Source organism: Bidens hawaiensis, unplaced genomic scaffold, assembly GCF_021521415.1.
Source record: "Bidens hawaiensis isolate Kalapana, Puna unplaced genomic scaffold, B.hawaiensis_p1.1 tig00035044_1, whole genome shotgun sequence".
Lineage (NCBI taxonomy): Eukaryota > Viridiplantae > Streptophyta > Magnoliopsida > Asterales > Asteraceae > Bidens > Bidens hawaiensis.
In genome coordinates this window covers 23470-46625 of record NW_027496085.1, presented here as the reverse complement: position 1 = coordinate 46625, position 23156 = coordinate 23470, and the positions used below count along the sequence as shown (strand labels likewise).

Below are 23156 nucleotides of genomic sequence, written 5' to 3'. Positions count from 1 at the left end.
TTTTAGTACTTTTATTTTTATTTTATTTTTAGATATTAATGTATTTTTTTTAATGTGTGTTTTTTTAATAATTTATGAGATTTTTTAATAATACGTTTTTTGAATATATTTATAAAAAAATAAAAAAAAAATCCGCTGGAGCCCCTCCACACCAGGGCCAGGGGCTCCAACGGGGGCTCCAACACCCCCCTTATCCAGTTTCTCTCTCTGCCACACGTCACAATATTATTGGCTGGAGCCCCCACTCGCGCCCCCATTTGAGCCCCCCACACCCCTCAGCCTTAATAGTGTCATAGTACTGTTAAAAAGAGTGTCACGTGCAATGTGTTAAAACTTAATAATCAATAATAAGTTGTAATATCATGTAGAAAACTTAAAAAGACGATTTATATAAACAAAAACATAAAGTTATAATGTATGCTGTTATGTGATTGGTTGATGACGCAAAACCGGTTATTAATTTAACGCCACTATGCAAAACCAAAAAAAATGATATAGATGACGTACAATAATACTGGATTGAATTATGGGAAAATTACTAAAATAGTTCTTTTTGTAGAGAAGTTTCAGAATAGCCTTTTTTTCTCAAAATCTTTTGTAATTTGAACTCTCAAGACGCATTGGGAATTGATAAAATAAAGACGAGATTTCAAAAGAAAGTCAGGTAAAAGACAAGATTTGGGGAAATAATGTTGGTAAAGTTCAAATTTTTTGTAATCTTGGAACAAAAGTTTAAGTTTTTCAAAAACTTTTTTACTCAAAAAACCATCTCTCAAGACTGTATTATTATGTTTCCTACTTTTCACGTTCATATTCTTAAATTCTTGGAAAAAGAGATTTTGAAATCTTGTCTTGAGAGACGCATTTCGGATGCATCTGTTCTTAACAGACGAGATTTCTTAGTTTCCTACCTTTCACGTCCAAATTCTATAATTTCTTGGAAAAAGAGATTTTGAAATCTCGTCTTGAGAGACGCGTTTTGGATGCATCTGTTCTTAACAGACAAGATTTCTTAGTTTCCTACCTTTCACGTCCAAATTCTATAATTTAATATCGATTTTCATTCTTTATCAATCATTAACATTTCTTCATCAATCTTCTTCATCGGGTTATCTTGTAGCCGGCCAAATGACGAGGTTTAAGCGGGGAGATCATGTGGAAGTAAAGGGTTTGGGATCCGGGTTCATTGGTTGCTGCTACGACGGCAACATAATCTCAACGTGCCGTAATGAGTATATTGTGCAGTTCCGTACCTTGCTCGAAAATGATCAGTCCGGGCCTCTACGAGAGTTTGTGAAGGCCGAAAAGTTAAGGCCAAAACCTGCATTTGTTGAGGTGAGCAGCTTTCGTTTGGGTGAGACGGTGGATGTCTATGCTAATGACGGTTGGTGGACGGGAAGGATTATTAGCAAATTTAGCGAAAGTGAATATGTTGTTCATTTTGATAGCACCAACCAAGACAGGAAGGATTATTAGCAAAATGAATATGTTGTTCATTTTGATCCCAAATCCTTTACTTCCACATGATCTCCCCGCTTAAACCTCGTCATTTGGCCGGCTACAAGATAACCCGATGAAGAAGATTGATGAAGAAATGTTAATGATTGATAAAGAACGAAAATCCATATTAAATTATAGAATTTGGACGTGAAATGTAGGAAACTAAGAAATCTCGTCTGTTTAGAACAGATGCATCCAAAACGCGTCTCTCAAGATGAGATTTCAAAATCTCTTTTTCCAAGAAATTATAGAATTTGGACGTGAAAGGTTGGAAACTAAAAAATCTCGTCTGTTAAGAACAAATGCATCTCAAGACGAGATTTCAAAATCTCATTTTCCAAGAAATTATAGAATTTGGACGTGAAAAGTAGGAAACTAAGAAATCTCGTCTGTTAAGAACAAATGCATCCGAAATGCGTCTCTCAAGACGAGATTTTAAAATCTCTTTTTCCAAGAATTTAAGAATATGGACGTGAAAGGTAGGAAACATAATAATACAGTCTTGAGAGATGGTTTTTTGAGTAAAAAAGTTTTTGAAAAATTTGAACTTTTGTTCCAAGATTACAAAAAATTTGAACTTTACCGACATTATTTTCCCAAATCTCGTCTTTTACCTGACTTTCTTTTGAAATCTCGTCTTTATTTTATCAATTCTCAATGCGTCTTGAGAGTCCAAATTACAAAAGATTTTGAGGGAAAAAGGGCTATTTTGAGACTCTTTATCTAAAATGGGCTATTTTGAGAATTTTCCCTTGAATTATTCTATAAAGGCCAATAAAATGAGAATGATGAGAAGTCAAAATTAATTGATAAGTGTCAATTGAGGACCAAAGAAAAAAATGGTATAAAAGTATTAGTACATATTTTCTCTTTACATACATGTCACATGTTAATCCCCAATGGTTTTAAAACGTCTAGAATTTTTACATATGATATTTTTAAAAAAAATCACCATAATAACAAACGGCTCTTTATTTTTAATATGAGTATGATCTTGTTATATAAAAATTAAGACAAAAAATACGTCATTGTGTCTTTCTGCTTGTTATTGTATTTTTTTCGTCTTTGTGTCTTTCAAATCATCATTGTGTTTAAATGTTAATAATACCATTATGTAATAATAAAACGTAAATATAATGATAAAATAATAACAAATAATCTCATACATAAAACACAATGATGAATTCATATTACACAATAACCTGAAACGTAAAACACAATGATAAATACATATAACACAATTATCTGAAACGTAAAACACAATGGTGAATACATATAACACAATGACCTGAAACGTAATACACAATGATAACTATATATTACACAATGAACGTAATACTTATTTCTCAACTTAAGTTACTGGGACATGTCAATCCTGAACAAAAGACAATGAACGTATTACACAATGATTAAAACGCAATGATAAGTAGAAAGACAAATGATTAGCACAAAGACCCAATGACGTAATCTTTGTTTTAATTTTTATCTTCAACAGGAGTATCAATTGATAACACAATGATCAAAATCTATAACACAATGTATAGAAAAATTCAATTAAAACACATAATGGACAACCAATAACACAATATAAAAAACCCATTAATTTTTTTTATTTAACAATATGATACTCATTTTTAAAAATAAAAAACAATTGTTATTATGGTGAACCCTTTTTTTTAAAAGAATGTTGCATGAAAAAGTAATGGACGTTTTAAAATGATTAGGAAATTGGCATGTGTCTTGCATGTGGAAAGAGAAAGTTAACAAAAGTGGATTATTACCTTCATGTCTTTCTCATCAATTTCTTCTCTTAAATTAATCTGCACCATTCACATGTAAGATTAATGAGTTAGATTTCTTCTTATCCTTCTCATTTTTGTTGTCCTCTGTGTTTTAACTTTATTTCTATAATAATGTAATGATTTATAAATATTATATATATTAGACAAAACATGTATTGACTTATAAATACACGTAATAGTATATTAATGAAAATTATATTAGCAACTGCATAATAACATGTAAATGGTAGGTTAGAGATGATCAATGTCGTACGGTTGACATTTTGTCTCAGAAAAACTCACTCGACTAGTCGGGTATTGAAGATAGTTTTAAACAATGTTAAAAATAAAAAAAAAGAAAAAGAAAAGAAAAAGATAAGCCATCTTCTATATAAGATTCAAAACATAATATGAGGCTCCAGCGGTTCTTAACATACATAAATATTCAAATTTTCCTCTTCTATATATCGACATATATTTAAAAGTTACATTTCTGTGAAAGGTTGGTCCTTGTCTCTTCTGTTTGTAACGTGAATATAGATTCTCCTTTTGCTTCTGTATATCTAGGAACTTGTACCACACCAATTTCGTTTGGTCGTAGGACAAAAACGACCTTACATTATAATTTAATACGATAAATTATAAATAAATAGTTAGAAACAAATAACAGCCAAATTGCTTAATTTTTGTCTGATCATCGTATTACAAATATCGCCATTATAATAATTTTATGTTTGAAAAACATTATAAAGAAATAAAACATCCTCGAGTAGACTGCATTTGGATCTTGAGAGTTACTCTGACAGATTTAGAAGAAAAGTTGGGGTAGTGTGGTTAAAAAAAGTGTAGATGTTGCCAACAAACATTAAAATTGTATTTTAACAAGAAAGTTATAAGATAATGCGAGCTATCTCTCAACCTATGCTTGATCCGCCGTTGCTTAGTTGCAGCCTTTGGATAGCTTGGCAAACGATGACTGGCGAGAGATGGTTAGAGATATGTTTCAATATGTGATTTTGAATCCACTAACTTCACCACTTACACCTGTCGAGTTTGCGATAGAATCAAATTATTTATATAACTAAGAGCCACAAACTATATTATTTTGAAACTTTTTTCAAATTATTGAACATCTTACTATTCTGATAAATAAGTACTACTATATGCCACTTGTCAATCTCTCCTTAACTCTGATAATTTTTAACCCATTTTCATAAAATGGTATCTCTTTCGGGTTAACCCGCCCCAATAATACTATTTGGATCCATTTTTATTATTCTTTCATTTTTTTCATTCAACACCAAAGATGCAAACCCTAATTTCTGGAACCGCCATTCATTCCTTTTCATTCAACACCAAAGACTATAACCCAAATTCTCGGAACCGCTGTTCATCTCTTCCATCGCCATCGCCATCGCCATCGATACATGTGGTTTCTAATTCTCCGCCGCCATCGCCACCTACGATACCACTGTCTCCTACTGTCATCACTACCGTTGTCGCCTCCGTCATTGCCATCTCCGTCATCGCCACCGCCGTCGCCTACCGTCATCGCCACTGCCGGCACGTTTGGATTTGGAATTGGAGTCTCAATTGGAATGATGATGGGATATTATTTCTTAATCTACTTCCAGCTTACTCATGTTGAGGTAATCGTAATCGTTGTTGTTGTTGTTGTTGTTGTTGTTATTATTATTATTCGAGTTTTTTTTTCTGCTTGCATTTTTTTTAACTGATGCTATTTATTAGGCATCAAATCAACTGTGTTCGTAACTCCTTATAAGTATATGTCTGGATTTTTAGTTTTGACTTAAATCTAATTGTTGCAGCAAATCAACTGTCTTCGTAGCCAAGGTGTTATGGAGCTTATGACGGGAGTAAGAAGTCAGTTGACCGAACTCATAACCGGTATAGGTGCACAATATTTAGCTCCAATGAGCTTAGGTTGATCACATAGTTTGTCTAGATACAAGCTTAAGTTCAGCCCCGACAAGGTAACTATTGTTTTCATTCAGTGATGATATGAATAGTATGGTACTTTTATGTATATGATTTTAAAAGTGCTTTAATGTTTTATTAATATGATTGTCTATTAGGTTATGAGAATACTGTGATTGAGAAATGGATTTGGACGGATACTTGGACGAAGATCCAGACTGAGGATAGGGATAGTGACTACGATTGTCGGCACCTTTAGATTTGGAATTGGAGTCTCTATTGGAATGATGATGGGATTTAATTTCTTCATCTACTCCCAGCCTACTCATGTTGAGGTAATCGTAATATTGTTGTTAATCAATAGAGATTAGAGTAAGATTATTATTATTATTATTATTATTATTATTATTATTATTATTATTTGAGTTTAGTATGATTTGGTTATTTGATATGTTGATTGCTTTCGTCACGTATATATGTTATCATACATTGCTAATCTTAGTACTCTCTAAGTTGACGTCACTAATCTCTGCAAATTTGATGATTGTTTTCTTTAGTGATCAAATTGAATATTATAGGATAAATTGTGAAGTGGGTGCTTTGGACACATCTCTATGTTACCATACATTGCATTTATAACATGAAGTAGATATTATTTTTATATGTTTTGTAGAGGTGTTTGTATTTTTATAATAATATAGCCAGGTCTCTGTTAGTCAATTGGATTATCTTTATATAATATTCTAGATAAACAACCAATTATGCTAGATATAAATCAACAAATTATTTGATTTACTTTTTTATTGAAAAGATTATCACAATTTATTAATTATTATAATAAATTATAGTGTGCATCTTATGTGCATATAATTCCGAATTCTTCCCAATTCATTACTTGTTTTAGATAATTATAGGGAAAATATTATCAATTTAAATAAATTTTGTAACTGCTTCTTAATTATCACCAAATTTAACGGTATTAGTATTTAAAATTTCAAAACATTCCTTATCAATTCAATTATATTTAGTCACAATATACTGTTATTCTATTGAATTATTATTATAGAATGTTCTAGATAAAATGACTAATTATGCTAAATATAAATCAAATAATTTGGTAGTTATTTACTAAAATACGGGGTTTGAAAAAAGTCATATAACAAAATGAGGAGATTCGAAAATATTTACCAAATTAGGTTATTTTTTTAAAAACTCTATCTTTTCACTTTTATTTTTGGTGACAAAAAATATTTTCTATTAAATAAATTTATCTAAAATAAGATGGATCAGAATACCAAAATGAAATAAATTTTATTACTGTATTTTCTTTGACTAAATTTTTTATATTATGGTTAAATTTTTATTTAATTTTCTTGTATATATGAAATGCCAGTCGAAATAAAGTAAATAAAATTTGATCGCAATGAAACAATTCACTGTTATTTATTGTATAACTATTATCTTAAAGAACTTTCAAAACCTCTTTTTTAATATGAAGAAAAACGAGATGAAAACTATTTTATTTATTTTATATTTTAGTTTTTTTGATTCCTATTATTTTAGATAGAAATTTTAAAAACGAGATTCTATATGCTTAATGATTCTGACAGCTTATTATATGATTAAATCATTTTTTGAATATATTTAAAAAACAAGATAAAAGCTATTTTCTTAAATTTTGTATTTTATTTTATTTTTTGATTCATCTAATTTTAGATAGAATTTTTTTTCCAAAGTTGTATGTTAGCATGAATAAGTGGTCTAAATTGTTTATTTACGAATTTTTCAACTAATTTAGAAAGTTATATGAAAAGATATAATTAATTCAAATATATTTTCCAACAACTTCTTAAATTATCACATAATTTAACGGAATTATTATTTAAATTTCAAAACATTCATAATCTACTAATTGTAAATGTAATGTATATATATATAAAAGATATAACACAACACTTTACTCTACTAACAAACACTCTAATAACCGAGAACCACTATGACAAACAGGTTAGTAGTTTTTTTTAGCCTTTTGTTAGCATTATTATTTATGCTTAATGATTCTGATGATCAGTTACAGTTGATTACATTATTTGCATGAATAAGTATTAATGTTTTAGGTTTTGAGCATGATTTTGTTAGTATTGTATGATTAAACGAATTCTATATGATTAATGATTCCGACAGCTTATTATATGATTAAATCATTTTTTGAATATATTTAAAAAACGAGATAAAAGCTATTTTTTAAAATTTTATATTTTATTTATTTATTTATTTTTTATTCATCTAATTTTAGATAGAATATTTTTTCAAAGTTGTATGTTAGCATGAATAAGTGGTCTAAATTGTTTATTTACGGATTTTTCAACTAATTTACAAAAGATTATAGATCACCACTGACTCCAACAGACAACAAAATAGCATATAAATTTCAAAGACGACAGTTTCCCCTTGCAGTATGTTTTGCGATGACCATAAACAAAAGCCAAGGTCAATCGTTATCTAGGGTTGGTTTGTACTTGAAAGAACCCGTGTTCTCACATGGACAGCTTTACGTCGCCTTGTCAAGAGTTACAAGCAGGTTTGGGCTCAAGATTCTGATTCTTGATAAACAAGGTAATCTGACCAATACAACCACAAATGTCGTGTACAAGGAAATGTTTTCTTATTTGTAGACTACTAGCGTAATGTTTGTTTTGTAATTCATGTAGTTTTAATGAAAGTTGTAATTGTATTAACAATATATGATAATTGTGTTATTGATTGTATTTTGTTTAATGTTTAAATATTCTAATTTCATTAATTCCCCGTGTAATACACGGGTCTCAAACTAGTAGTCCATATATGAGTGTCTTTGGCCCAAAATCTATTTACTTTTGCTAGAATCATAGGTTTTTGTTATAGAAAAATATTATTATTAGTTTTGTTAGGGCTCGGATTTTCGATATCCGTAACATGCAATATGTTCAGGATAGCTCAAGGAAATGGTATCCTCCAAGGTGACAAGTATCCTAGATATGTTGTATAACTCCAAGGTGACAGGTATCCTGGATATGGTAACCACTTTTGTTATTAATAGATCGGTGGTGATAGTTTTCACCACCCGGGTGTAACATCCCGAAATTTCCAAGTAATATTAATTATGTTACTTAATAATAGAGAGAAAGTTTACCCGGGTTATCAGGAAATAAATAATAGAATAGGAGTTGGTATGGGTCGGGCTAGTGTTGGGTAATGGATGTGGGTTGTGGACTTGGATTAATTAGGATGGGTTAAATGAGAATGGGCCTTAGGTCCATGGGATCTCAGGGATATAAATACCCTAACACCCCAAAATATCTTCATTCTATCTTTATCCAAGCACACTCCACACACACATACACTAACTTCGCCGGAACCGGGCCGAGCCAAGGGAAGAATCGGACTGATCCGAGAGTGAGAGAGGGCGACTAGTTGCGTTAACAAGTTAAAGGAGATCCAAACAAGCCCAAAAAGGTATGATTCTTGATCTTTGAAGTTTAAAGATCTAAGCTTTTTAGTGTTTAAGTGACCGAAAATGGTCGGGAAGCGTAGTGGGTGATATTGAACCATAGCAAGGGTGTTAAAATCGCTCGAAATGCTGGAAAGAAACCGAACAGCGGCTGTCTGGGCAACTTCGCATGCATCTGGGCAACTTCGCCTTCAACGCGATGAACTTCGCCTGCAAGCTAAGTTCGCCTGATGAACTTCGCCTGCAAGCTAAGTTCGCCTAATGGTAACTTCGCTTACGGCTAAGTTCGCCTGATGGCAACTTCACTGTAAAGTTAAGTTCGCCTGATGATAACTTCGCCTGAAGCCAAGTTCGCCTAAGGTTTAACTTCGCCTGAAGCCAAGTTCGCCTAAGGTTTAACTTCGCCTAAAGCCAAGTTTGCCTGAGGTTTAACTTCGCCTAAAGCTAAGTTCGCCTAAGGTTTAACTTCGCCTAAAGTTAAGTTCGCTTAGATAATAAATTAAAAACCTAATGGAAAATGTGTTAAGACATTTAATGTAAATAAAATTTTTCCAAGCTGACCTGGCAGCTCGACCCCAGCCAGGGGCTCTGCCCCTTGGACCCTGCTAGGGGCTGCCGCCCTAGACCCCGCTGCCAGGGGCGCTGCCCCCGGACCCCCGTTCGTTGTGGGTAGTAGTTAAGACTGGAAAGATGATATGAGTAGTGATAGTTGTTTGATACGTGTACTTGTTATACAGTCAGCCGTGCACAGCTGAAGAAAGGGATTACGATTAACGGTGAACGTAACCGTGTTCAGGTGAGTTTCTAGCCCCATTCCTTGTTATGTTTTCGGGGCTGTGTGCATACTCGATGTGTTGTTAATACATTTATCTTAAGTGATAAGTGTATGTCATATGTGATATGTGTGATAGATATGAATGATTGTTTGTCGGTACGCGAACGATCTTCGGATATTGCGCGTACTGTCAGGTTAAAAATAAAGGTACGAATATTATATATCGAAGATGTATGAATATTTCAAATGAATACTTGTCGGGGCGTGAACGATCTTCGGATATTGCACGCAACGACAAGGGGTATGGTTGTTAAATGAATGAGGTAAAGAATGCCTAGAGTGTTCTTATGTTATAATGTAAGTATGTGTATATAGGTACACGAATGGCATGTGGGTTCTACGTTCGACATTGTAAGTTAGGATGGCAAATCCCTCTAGCTTCTGTCGGACATAGACTCGGCTGGTGATGGCGTAGTTAAGGACTGCGAGCCTTATACGTGAAGTAGATGATATATATAAACGTAGATAAGGACTGCGAACCTTATACGTAATGTAGATAGGCGTCAGCATAGGAGAGGACTGTGAACCTTATACGTGCTGATTTTGTAGCATAGGGGAGGACTGCGAACCTCGTACGTGCTATGAATTAGGTTGCAACATAGGGAAGGACTGCGAACCTTGTACGTGTTGTGGATGTATTACAGCATAGGAAAGGACTGTGAACCTTATACGTGCTGTAATTGTAGCATAGGGGAGGACTGCGAACCTCGTACGTGCTATGAATTAGGTAGCAACATAGGGAAGGACTGAGAACCTTGTACGTGTTGTGGATGTATTACAGCATAGGAAATGACTGTGAACCTTATACGTGCTGTAATTGTAGCATAGGGGAGGACTGCGAACCTCGTACGTGCTATGAATTAGGTTGCAACATAGGGAAGGACTGCGAACCTTGTACGTGTTGTGGATGTATTACAGCATAGGAAAGGACTGTGAACCTTATACGTGCTGTAATTGTAGCATAGGGGAGGACTGCGAACCTCGTACGTGTTCACGACCTTGAGTACAGGTATAGACGGTGAACTATGAACCTACTCTCGGTAGACTGAGGTTAGTGATTGTAGATATGTATATATGTATGGTAGCAAGTATGTATGTAGAACAGAAAGGTAACTAGTGAAGTATGGATATGTATCTACAGATATGTATGTATGTGTATGGCGTTCGATTAACTAGAACTCACTCAGCGTAGCTGACTTTTAGTATGCACGCAGGTGAGCTGACTATAGAGTTAGCATGAGGATGACACACGGCATGGATTGAACGGCTGGCATCTGAAGAAAGAAGTAAAGATGTTTTAAATATAAAGTTTTGTGTTATGGTATCAAAGAAAAGATTTAATGTTTTGTAACAAATGATTGATGTTTTATATTCCGCGAAAAGTTTTAATAAACTCTGATTTGAAGAACTGTGTTTATGAGTAAATCCGACGCTAAAGTAGGGTCACCGGGTTCGGCGCCTTACACCGGGGTTTTTTTCTTGTTATCCTCAGGATAACGGGTTTTTTTCTCGCAACAAATCTCTGTATTCTAGCACTTTTACGCTCATTTCAAGCAAGCACTGAGTCCTATTTACTAATTTGGTTATGAAATCACCTTTGTCAATTTTTGACCAAAACAATTTGGCGCCCACCATGGGGCAATCGGTGCTTCAATCCTTGGAATCCGTTTATTTCATTCTCAATCACTTTCATTCCCTTTACATTGGCCTCACAACCAAAAACTAGTTTAATCTTTGCTCCGGTGGTCACCGCTGCTTCAAATGTCAGCCTAGGACCTCCACCAGTGCTGAAGAAGAACACTCAGCCCAGAGGAGAACTTCCACCATACACGGGAACCTCTACACGGGTAGATCCAGTTATTTCTAACAATGACATTTTTGCTTTGATGAAACAGGTCAAAACACACATGGAGCAGCAAGAAAAGACCAACTCAATGCTATTTAAGGAAATTGAAGGAATAAAAAAGAAGCCAGGGCATGAGGCTACTCCAATCATGCCCAGGGTTCTTGATTTTGGTTCTCTAGGATCATCTATCCTTCAGAATCCTGGATCCTTGGGGATACAATCAACAAGGACTCCATCTCAGCAGCAGTCAGGATACTTGGGAATTCATCCTTCGGTATCCTCAGAATTACCCAGACCAACGAGGCCGGAATCCATCAACATGCAGCCTCGTTCAACCATGCCAGCCGGCATATTCTCGTCAGGATCTCCCATGGTGTCCTCTGAAGTGCATATCGGGGACGATATCCCAATGCAGGCGTCACCTTATCCTGAGGATACCCTCAATGGAAATACTTGTCGTCAAGGCTCTGTATACTAGAGGCCTAGCCACGATCTTGGTAACAATTCATTTAATGCAAATTTATACACTAATCGTGGATCTGTGCAGTATAAGGGGATATCTCCCGAGATAGCAAGGGAATTGCAGAAAATGAAAGACATGATTTCCAATATCCCAGGGATAATACGTCCCATAGCTGAAGTCCCCACAGGTAGCCATAGGTTATCCAGGTTCACTTGGCCTATATGTGATGTGGAAATCCCCAAGAAGTTCCAAACTCCCAGTATGAAGCTGTACGATGGCACTACGAATCCTGAGGAACACGTAGCTCAATACAGAGAAAGGATGGAGATCAACCCCATCCCTATTGACATCAAAGAAGCTAGCCTATGCAAGGGATTTGGTTCAACACTAACGGGACCGGCTCTCAAATGGTTATTAAGTATTCCTTCCAACACTATTACCTCATTTGCTCATTTGATTAACTTGTTCAATAATCAATTTTCTTATAGTAGATCTTTTGAGAAAATGACAGGTGACTTATATAGAATTGTTCAGTATAATAATGAATCCTTAAGGGATTACATAACTAGATTTAGCAGGGAAGCTTTGGAAATTCCCAACCTTGACATGACAGCTGCTGTTGAAGCCTTTAAGATGAGATTAAGGAAGGATGCTCCTTTCTATGATTACCTTGTCATGACTCCATGCAGGAATCTTGATGAAGTCAGAAACAGGGCATTAAGATACATTCGGCTAGAGGATGACAAGAAGGCCCATAGAAACTTGGTTATCCCGAAGTATGAGTCTACCAACAGGAAATCAGACTCTCCACAAAAGTTCTCTAGGCCGAAGCCTTATTCCAAGCAGGATAATCCCAGGATAAATGCTCTGGAAGAAGACGAAGATGACGAAGAGTATCCTAAAATATCCTAATATTGCTTTAACCTTGATATTGGTGGTGTGATTTGTGCCATGCAGGATTTAGGTGACAAGGCTAGATGGCCCAAGAAAAACGAAAAACCAGATCCAGCAAAGACAAGACCAAATGGTGTGCATTCCATGAAGACTTTGGCCATCGCACTGAAGATTGCATAGCACTTCGGGAGGAAATAGGATACCTCCTCAGCAAAGGATACCTGAAGGAACTGTTTGGAAGAAACAAAAGCAAAAGTCAGGATCCTGTCAATATACTTGAAAGGGCACCTTCACCTCCACCGGGGCTAAGGCTGTATCCTTTATCTCGGGAGGATCGGATATCTATGGAACCTCATATTCTGCAGCTATGAAGCGTTCCAACGTAATGAAGATGGACAACGGAGAAAGACCTCTCCGTACCTCCATGTTAACAACTCAAAGAATCATATTCTTCGATGACGGGGATAGATGTGATCTTGTGGATCCCAGTCATGATGGTTTGGTAATTACTTTATGTATAGCTAACTGTTTTGTGCGCAGGATACTCGTCGATGGAGGAGCTCAGTGAACATTATCCAAATGGATACCTTGAAGAAGATGGATATCCCGAAAACGGAGATTATCCCGAAATCCTCAGTTCTCGTAGGGTTCAGTGGCAGGACCAAGAATACTTTGGGAGAAATCAAACTCCAATATATATTGAGGGAACTAACTCTCTACAAAAATTTTATGTTATTGACTCATTGTCTTGTTGTAATGTGATCTTAGGCAGGCCCTGGATCCACAGCATGAAGGCGATACCCTCAACTTATCATCAATGTGTGAAACTCCAAAGTCCTTGGGGAGTCATCAAAATTGAAAGCGATCAGCAAGATGCCAATGAATATTATGCTTCATCAATGAAGTGGACTACAAAGCCTACTCAAGCATAGCAATTACAGAAACAACCAGGGCAGGTTCTACAAGCCAAGGATCAAGATGTGAAGGAAGTATCCTTGGATCACCAAAATACCGAGATCAAAGTTTTGATAGGATCGGGTATGTCTGAGGATATCGAACAAGGATTGGTATCCTTCCTGAAGAAAAGAGCTTCTACTTTCGCCTGGAAACATGAAGATATGACAAGTATCTCTAAATCTATAATTACTCATAAACTTGGTATAGATAAATCTTTCAGGCTGGTACATCAAAAGCGAAGTAAGTTTGCTTCTGAGAGAAACGTTATCATACAAGAGGATGTACAGAAGCTACTCAAAACCAAGATGATAAGAGAGGTCCAATATCCTAGATGGTTGGCCAATCTAGTGTAGTCCAGAAGAAGAATGGAAAGTGTAGAGTGTGTGTGGACTTCACAGACCTAAATAAGGCCTGTCCAAAAGACCCATTTCTACTCCCACACGTTGACTCAATGGTGGATGCAACTGCTGGCCATGAACTGCTAACCTTCATGGATGCATCCTCAGGATTTCAACAAATTCAAATGAAGCCTTTAGATCAAGAAGACACTGCCTTCATGACTCCCACAGGTATATACTGTTATACTACAATGCCTTTTGGACTAAAAAATGCAGGTGCAACATACCAGAGGCTAGTCAACATGATGTTCAAAGACCAACTGGGGGACACGATGGAAGTCTACATAGACGACATGGTGGTAAAGTCAAGAAAGGCCGAAGATCATCTCAAAGACTTGGCAACAACATTTGACATCCTGGATGAGTATAACATGAAGCTGAACCCAACCAAGCGTCATTTTGGTGTCAAAGAAGGAAAGTTCCTTGGATACATGGTCACCAAGAGAGGAATAGAAGCAAGCCCTGAGCAGATCAAGGCTATCCTGGATATCAAATCACCAAGAAATGTCAAAGATGTACAAAGGTTGACATGTAGAATAGCAGCTCTCAACAGATTTATCTCAAGATCTTCAGAGAAGTGTAAAGACTTCTATGATATCCTGAGGAAGAATCAAAAATTCGAATGGGGAGAAAAGCAAGAAAGGGCTTTGGTATCCTTGAAGGAATATTTATCCTCAGCACCACTGCTGATGAAGCCAGTTGATGGTGAACCATTATCCTTGTACTTAGCCGTTTCTGAGAATGCAATCAGTGCTGTCCTCGTCAAAGATCATGAAGGTCAACAGCATCCAATATATTATGTAAGTAAAAGTCTAATAGATGCTAATCCAGGTATTCTTATCTTGAAAAGTTAATTTTAGCACTTATAATGGCTTCTACTAAATTAAGACATTACTTTGAAACTCATGCTATTCATGTAAAAACTAACTATCCTATTAAGGCTATTTTGAGAAAACCAGAAATGTCAAGTAGGATGGCAAAGTGGGCTGTGAAACTTAGTGCATATGATATTTTGTATGAACCAAGGACAACCATCAAGTCTCAGGCACTTGCCGACTTTGTGGCTAATTTTAGTCAGGATATACTTAAGGAAGTAGAGAAAAAAGTTCAACAATTGGAGGTTAAAGAGAATTGGACCTTACATACCGATGGTGCCTCCAACATAAGAGGAACAGGTCTAGGTATCCTGCTAAAATCGCCACAGGGGGACATTATACCTCTATCTATATCTTGTGAATTTCAGGCTACTAATAATGAAGCTGAATATGAAGCCTTAATAGTTGGTTTACAATTCGCTAAGGATATGAAGGTCAGGTATCTTCAAGTTTATGTTGGTTCTTTATTATTAGCTAACCATTTTAATGGCTCTTATGCAGTGAATGCAGAAAACTTAGCAAAATATTTAGAAATAGTTAAGAAATTAACTATGTGTTTCGAAACATTAGATATAGTACAGGTACCAAGAGAAGAAAACACTGAAACAGATGCTTTGGCAAATTTAGCATTAGCTCTCAAGATACCTAATGACATCAAAATACCCATCGTGCATATCTTGACTCCAACAACAAAGGAGAACCATGAGGTCATGGAGACTTCAAAACCTGAAGATGATTCAGTATCCTGGACCCGTCCCATAATACGGTATCTTCAGATAATGAGATCCCAGAAGGAGAAAATCCTAGAGCTTTCCGAATGAAGGCAACCCAGTATATTATCCTAAATGATATTTTGTATAGAAAATCACTTGCAGGTCCATACTTAAGATGCTTGGAACATCATGAAGCACAAGAAGTTCTCAAAGACATACATGGAGGTGATTGTGGAAACCACACTGGGGGCAGAGACTGAGTATCCAAGATACTGAGGACATGTTACTTCTGGCCAACAATGAAGAAAGATGCAATGAATTTCCCCAAGAAGTGTGATGTTTTCCAAAGACACAGCAACATCTTGCATCAACCAGCTGAATCATTATATCCTATCATATCCCCGTGGCCATTTATGAAATGGGGAATGGATATTGTGGGAAAGCTACCCAAGGCTCCTGATGGAAATGTCTTTATGCTGGCCATGACAGATTACTTCACTAAGTGGATTGAAGCAGAGGCATTTGTCCAAGTTAAAGAAAATGATGTGATCTCATTTATCAAACGCAATATCCTGACAAGATTTGGTATCCCGGCAGAGATTGTTTGTGACAATGGATTGTAGTTCATCGGTAGTAGAACAACCAACTTTTGTGAAAGTTGGGGAATCAAAATGGTGACTTCAACTCCAGTTCATCCTCAAGCCAATGGTCAGGCAGAGTCAAGTAACAAGATCATCATCAACAATTTGAAGAAGAAATTTTTTTTTACAAAAATGCTCATTTGAGTTACTTATATTTATATTAATATTATAAATTGTTTATTGGATTACATCGAAAAAGAAGGCAAGCGGGCAACAAGCTGCGCCGCTACCCCTTTTTGAATCGCAAAACCCAATCTTTTAAAAACTATATTTGCTGAACTTGGAGTCATAACATTTCTATGCATGACCCGCTGAACACGGGTAAGTAGCTCCACAGCTTCAGGGCTGAAGAACTACCATTCGTTCTTTGGACTGATAGAACCACTTCAAAAAATGCAACAGGTCAAACACCCTTCTCTTTGGTGTTTGGGGCAGAAGCTGTTATCCCTACGGAGATGGTGATCCCCACAGCAAGAACCAGCATCCAAGATACTGAGTCCAACAACCAAAGCCTTATTGAAGACTTTGACACTATTGACGAACTCAGAGATCTTACTAAAGTTAGAATGGCAACCTATCAACAAAGAATAGCCAAGTCATACAACAAAAACATCCGAATTCAAAGATTTCAAATAGGAGATATGGTGTTAAGAAAGGCATTCCATAATACCACTAACCCAGCAGATGGAAAGCTAGCTCCAAAGTGGGAAGGTGCGTACTTGATCGATTCGGAAGCAGGAAAAGGGGCCTACATGTTAATCACTATCGAAGGTGTTCCTATACCAAGAGCTTGGAATGCTATCCACCTTAAGGCATATTTTTGTTAGTATCCTTAACTGGTATGTTCGTATCCTCAGGATAAAGGTATGTTCCCTCATCTATTTTTACATTTTTGAACTTTATTATCTTTAAATCAAGTTTACTGACTTAAGCATCGGAGGGGTGTTAGCCAGGCTAACACCCACCCCTCATCAAGAGCTTAGTGTTTTGCAGTTATCCTAAGATATGTTATCTTGACAACAGTCAGAGGCTGATCACCTCCCACACGAATATGATATCCCTGATATCTCCTAAGGTTTAAAGGTATTCACCTTTCTAACGAACGCCTGGAGCGCACGAATATGATATCCCTGATATCTTCTAAGGTTTAAAGGTCTTCACCTTTCTAACATCGCCTGGAGAGCATGATGATTCGGATATAGTTCGAGGCAAGCGGACCAGACCAACTGATAATCCGTTTGTTGTTGGCTTTATACTGAGTCCTTAAGAAAAGTGGCAGGCGTGTCACACATATGGTTTCTAACATTTTCATGTTATCTAAGGTTTATAACATTTTCATGTTATCTTAAGTTTCGGCATTTTCATGTCCATACGTTTGGGACTTTCCCAAGTTTTATCTAAGGTTTAGACATTTTCATGTCTCTCAAGTAAGGGCCTTGTCGCCAGAAAATAGGCTTTATCGCCAGTAAGCAGGCTCTATCGCCAGTAAACGGGTTTTATCGCCAGAATTATCTAACATTGTTTTGACAGATCTGAGATCGGCTAGGACACTAAGGATAAAGACGAAACTAAGTTTTTTTTTAACTTAGCAAAATTCCAGAAGCATGATACTTAAAAAGATCAACAGTTGGGGACATCATATGTAAGCTAACTAGATTTATAAATGATCTCCACAAAGGTACTCTTTTTACACTTAGTTTTATCACACAATTTATATTTCAAGGTATGGTCTTTTGGTTTGATTGTGATAACTCACACAAGGCATAAGGATATATTATCCTTAAGATATTTTATTTCGATTCCATTATCCTTAAGATATTTTATTTCAATTCCTAATAAGTCTTTTGATTATATTTTCTAAAAATATATAATCTTTAAAATATTTTATGCTTAGGATACATGATTCTCAAGATGTTTTATTAAAAGTCTTATAGATATATAATCCTCAAAATGTTCGAGAAGCATGTTTTCAGGATACATTATCTTCAGAATAACTTATTTCGGAAAATTGGAGATATGAAATATTTCAATTAAAACTTATTCAGATAAGCTATATAAAAATAACATACTGAACACAATGCTTAAAGCCAAAAAATTATATTATTACTAATCATAAGTACAGGAAATTAAAAAGCAACACCCGGGTTTCGTCTTGAAAAGCCAAGATTCCTCCACCCGAGTATTGCCAGATGTTCAAAAGTCAAGATAACATGGGCTTCGTCTTGGAAAGTCAAGATCCCTCCACCCATGTATCCTGTTATCCTAAGCATAAGTGTTTAACGACAGAAAAGTAAATTGTTCAAACAAGCCAGTACAACCCATCACAAACCAACAAACACATAAACCTTAAAAAATTGGGCTCAAGCTTTTTTTTTTTTACCGCCTTCACTGCATCCTTGATCGCCACCTCCATAGCCATCTCCGCTCCACTTGGACCAGCCTCCTCCACATTCTCACCATTAAGCTCAGACAAGACTCTCTCCCAAGCAGCCACATCCCAAAAAGGAGTCTCCAGTCCCGCATCTTTCGCCTCCTTAGCCATCCTGAGCCGGGACTGGAAAATGGAGACAGCTGCCGACTTCTTCGCCCACTCAGTAACCTCTTGGATCTGCACCAAACGATCAGCCTCTTGGTGGACGAGCTCCTTCTTGGCCAACGAGAGTTCTTGCTTCAAATCCTCAATTTCCTTGGTCTTCTTGTCAAGAAGGCTGGTTTTGGCAGTTGCGATCTTCAACATCTCGGCTATGCGGGTGTTGGCGTCAAGAAGTTCATATTGCAGATCGTTAAAGCAGGAGGATAGTTGTTCTAGTCCCTGCCCAAAATAAATTTTCCTCAGCATATGTTATCTTCAAAATACGAGGATACTATCAGAAGGCATACCTTGTTAAACTCGAGGTTGCAGGTCGGAGAAGAATCGGAAACTTCTTGGGTCTTCCTCTTCTTAAAACCTTTGGCTCGAATGCTTTCAAGTTTCGGCTGGGAACAGGAGCGGCTTCCTTTTTCTTGGTGCTGCGAGTGGAGACCATGCTGTCAATGTCGTCAAGGATGAAAACAGAAGCAGATTTTCCTACAAAAGTGCAGGTTAGTATCTCTGACCCTTAATTTTTCTAATATCTCAGTGTTTCTTACCAGACATAACGTAGCCGGATGATGGTGAGGGTTCTTGGAGACCGGACTGGAAAAGAAATGTTCTTTCCTCCTCGTCAATGAGGTAGAAGGTATCCTTACTGGGAGGGGCAATCTCAAAAAACTTCAACGCTGCAAATAACAAAGACAAAAACATATCAGTTACGAAGAAATCGGCATACACCTCAAGATAATGTATCCTACTTTTGGTCACCCTAAGGTATGGAAGGTTTTCGGGGTTCGTAAGTGAGTCTCTCCTAACAAAGAAGAATTGCTTCTTCCATTGGTCATTGTTTTGGGTATTTTTCAAAACGAGTGGGTTTCGACCAGATCTGGTTTTGAGAAGGTATCTTGAGGAGCCGTGGCTACGAAGGTCATAAACGGAGGCAAGCTCAGAGAGGGTAAGGTCCAGAGCATGGTCGGCAATCAATCTCTCCAATACGAACAAAGTCCTCCAAACCATGGGCATGGTTTGGGCGAAACTCAGACCAGTCCTGCTGAAGAAGTTGGTGGTAAAAGCCAGGAATGGGTAAGAAAAACCAATCTTGAAAGGCAAGTATGTAAAACAGACCCAGGTTTTTGAAACAAGATTGGAAGAAATGGCGGCATCAAAGGCTCGCAAAACAGTTCCTGGAGGAAAACAACCCCGAGACTAAAGATTAGCAATATCGGAATTACCAAAAGTACATATCTCACTCGCAAGATTAGTGAGGAGATTTTGTGACACAAAATCTTCGATGCCAGAATTATGAAGCTTTGGGGCCATGATTTCGTGAAGATAAAAGAAAAGAAAGAAGGAAGAAATTACCTGGATAAAGGGAGCGATGGATGAAAGTGTTATCCGGGTAGTTATATGGGCAATCTAGGGTTTAGCGAATTACCAGGATGTGTGACACGTGCAGTGAGATCCTTCACACATGCAAGGATTCAAAATTCAAAATTTTACAGCTGTAATCCATATCCACAGCTGTTAAATTTGGGGATAATTGTTAGGGCTCGGATTTTTGATATCCTTAGCATGCAATATGTTTAAGATAGCTCAAGGAAATGGTATCCTCCAAGGTGACAGGTATCCTAGATATGTTGTATAACTAACACATTGTTCGCTATTTTGCTTGTTTAACAGGTCAAGAGACGTTGGCTTGATTCCCTAAAGACTCGGACATTCCGTTAATAGAACGTGATGAAAAAAGGGAACGTGATTAATGGAGTGATTAACGGCTAAATAGGATTTAGTCTATTATTTCCATAATTTTAGGCAATATTGTTAGTCTCTTCTTGTTATAAATAGAGTAATAAACTTAGATCATAATAAACACTCTAGACACACGAGACTTACTAGTACTCGCATTCTCTGTAATCACGATCGAGTTTGAGCTCTACAATTGTAACCACTTTTATTATTAATAGATTGGTGGTGACAGTTTTCACCACTCCGGGTTTTTATCTTGTTATCATCAGGATAATGGGTTTTTTTCTTTGCAACAAATCTCTGTATTCTAGCACTTTTACGTTCATTTCAAGTAAGCACCGAGTCCCATTTACTAATTTGGTTACGAAATCACCTTTGTCAATTTTTGACCAAAACAAGTTTTGTCATATCTTAGTAACTAATAACCTTGCTATAATAATATTACTTTGTGTATTCTTAAAAAGTTATTATGTATTATTATTATTATTATTATTATTATTATTATTAGTTAATGATATGTTTAATAATTTGTACACATGTAGTATGGTATCATGCCCTAACCAGATGCTTATCTCAGTAACATAACCACTGAAAGACCTGTCATTTGGTTGTATGTGATATCATATATTGTAAGGCATTGGTCATAATTTTATTAAACAATATTATAAAACAAATAAATAATCTTTTTATATAATTTGATAAATTGTACTACATATACCGTATACAAATCCGATAACAGCAAATATAACATATATATACATAATTTATACCGAGGACGTTAACTTGTGCTCCTATAGGGAATTCTTCAACCGAGTTAGAATCGGACCGGAGTCACGTTGGACTGGAAGAACGCTCACATCGTATAGCTTGTGTTGATCGAGACCCGAGCATCACCTTCGAGTCATGTCTTTCTTCATTTGGTGAACCCGTCTTGATCACATGAAGCCATCTGTATCTTCCTAGCTGCAAGACTAAACAAACTGTGGTTCCCGATTGTGGCTAAGGATTCCTGTTAAACAGAGGTCCTTTAAAACAGATTTTAGGTTACCTCTGCGAGCTTCCGATGGTACAACATCCGAAGCAGTATGTGCTGTCGAGATTTTCCTAGCACCGAACTTTATTTGTAACGAGAGATCGGGATCGAGAGAGAGAGTTGGAATTGAGAGCACGAATTGGTTTGGCGTTGTGTGGTCCGGTCGAGTGTGTATACGTGATGTGACTACTCCGGTTTTTCGGTGGAATTGCGAGCACGAACTGGTTTGGCGTTGTGTGGTCAGGTCGAGTGTGTATATGTGATATGACTGCTCCAGGTTTTCGGTGCTCCAAATGAGCTCCTCAACTTGCTATTTATAGAAACTTCTCGTCATGAGTCAGCGTGACACGTGTCACGTGACTCTTCGATGACACTTGGTAGCACATGGAGCGCAAACAACCAGGAGACGACACTTAGCTCCTGACTCATCACGGGTTCATGACACATGGGCAGCATCCATAACATTTGTCATACACTCGCTACACAGTCGATACATGTCACCTGGTTCAACCACCAAAAATACTAAGGTGGCTCTCAAGCGTTCTACCAACGTGAGACAAACCCATTTGTCTTTTTACCACTGTTTAAGTTCTCAGCTACACACTTTAGAATATCGATATCGCATTCATACTTACTCTTTGAACACATTACTAATTTGTTTATTAGTAATAAATATTAATTATTGTCTAAAATTTCTAACATATATAGATACAATATTTATCAAAATCCATTCAGCATACTTAATGAGTTAATGAACCATGGCTATTATAAACGGAGTGTACCACTATTTATTATTCTATACCAGTTTTCTAAACTGTAATGTGACAACTATGAATGCATCGTATACACGTTCAACAATATAATGTTGTGAAAATATATAGAGCGAAACAAATATAATGGTACGTCTTCAAGTGGACATGCATACAAAATGCAACTTTTTAATGAACCAGTGAGATGATTAACTACAATTTAATCATGACTATGATGTAACATTACTAACGCTTTAAATGATGTGTGTGTGCATTGTAAGTTCAGAGAGAGAGAGATGTTTTTACAATTTTAATATTCACTGACCACATAATTATACTATATATATTAAAGAAAAACCTCAAGCTATAGTATTTTTGTTGTTGGTCTAATCACTGGTTGCCATGTATCACATGGCAGACACTAATTTTTTTTTTTAATATTTCAAAATCTGTTTAACTATTTATTCATTTGGAAGTAATCAAATTAACGAAAAAGGAAGCTATTGTGGTGGTGTTGTTCTATTGTTTTAACCCGGATGTCTTGAGTTCAAACCTTGTCTATGTTGTTTTTTTTGTTTTTTATGGTTTTGTTTTTGTTTTGTATTTTTGTTTTTTATGGTTTTCTTTTGTTTTTTTTAAATAGATTGCATACTAGATCAACCAACGAAAAAGTAAGGTGATGTAATGTTACGTTTTTTTTACTTTGATACGTTATTTTGAGGAAT

At 36.3% G+C, this 23156-nt stretch overlaps 1 protein-coding gene across 1 annotated transcript; it reads left to right on the top strand.

The window, feature by feature from the left end:
• Positions 1-1128: 1128 nt before the first annotated feature.
• On the top strand, positions 1129-1476 carry LOC143586901 (protein AGENET DOMAIN (AGD)-CONTAINING P1-like). Its single transcript, XM_077068350.1, has one exon. The coding sequence runs from the start codon at positions 1129-1131 to the stop codon at positions 1474-1476; it is 348 nt and encodes a 115-aa protein (XP_076924465.1).
• Positions 1477-23156: the final 21680 nt, after the last annotated feature.

What these genes read in the sequence shown, in the direction of transcription:
- LOC143586901 (XM_077068350.1), top strand. Translation starts at nt 1,129, where the DNA reads ATGACGAGGTTTAAGCGGGGAGATCATGTGGAAGTAAAGGGTTTGGGA.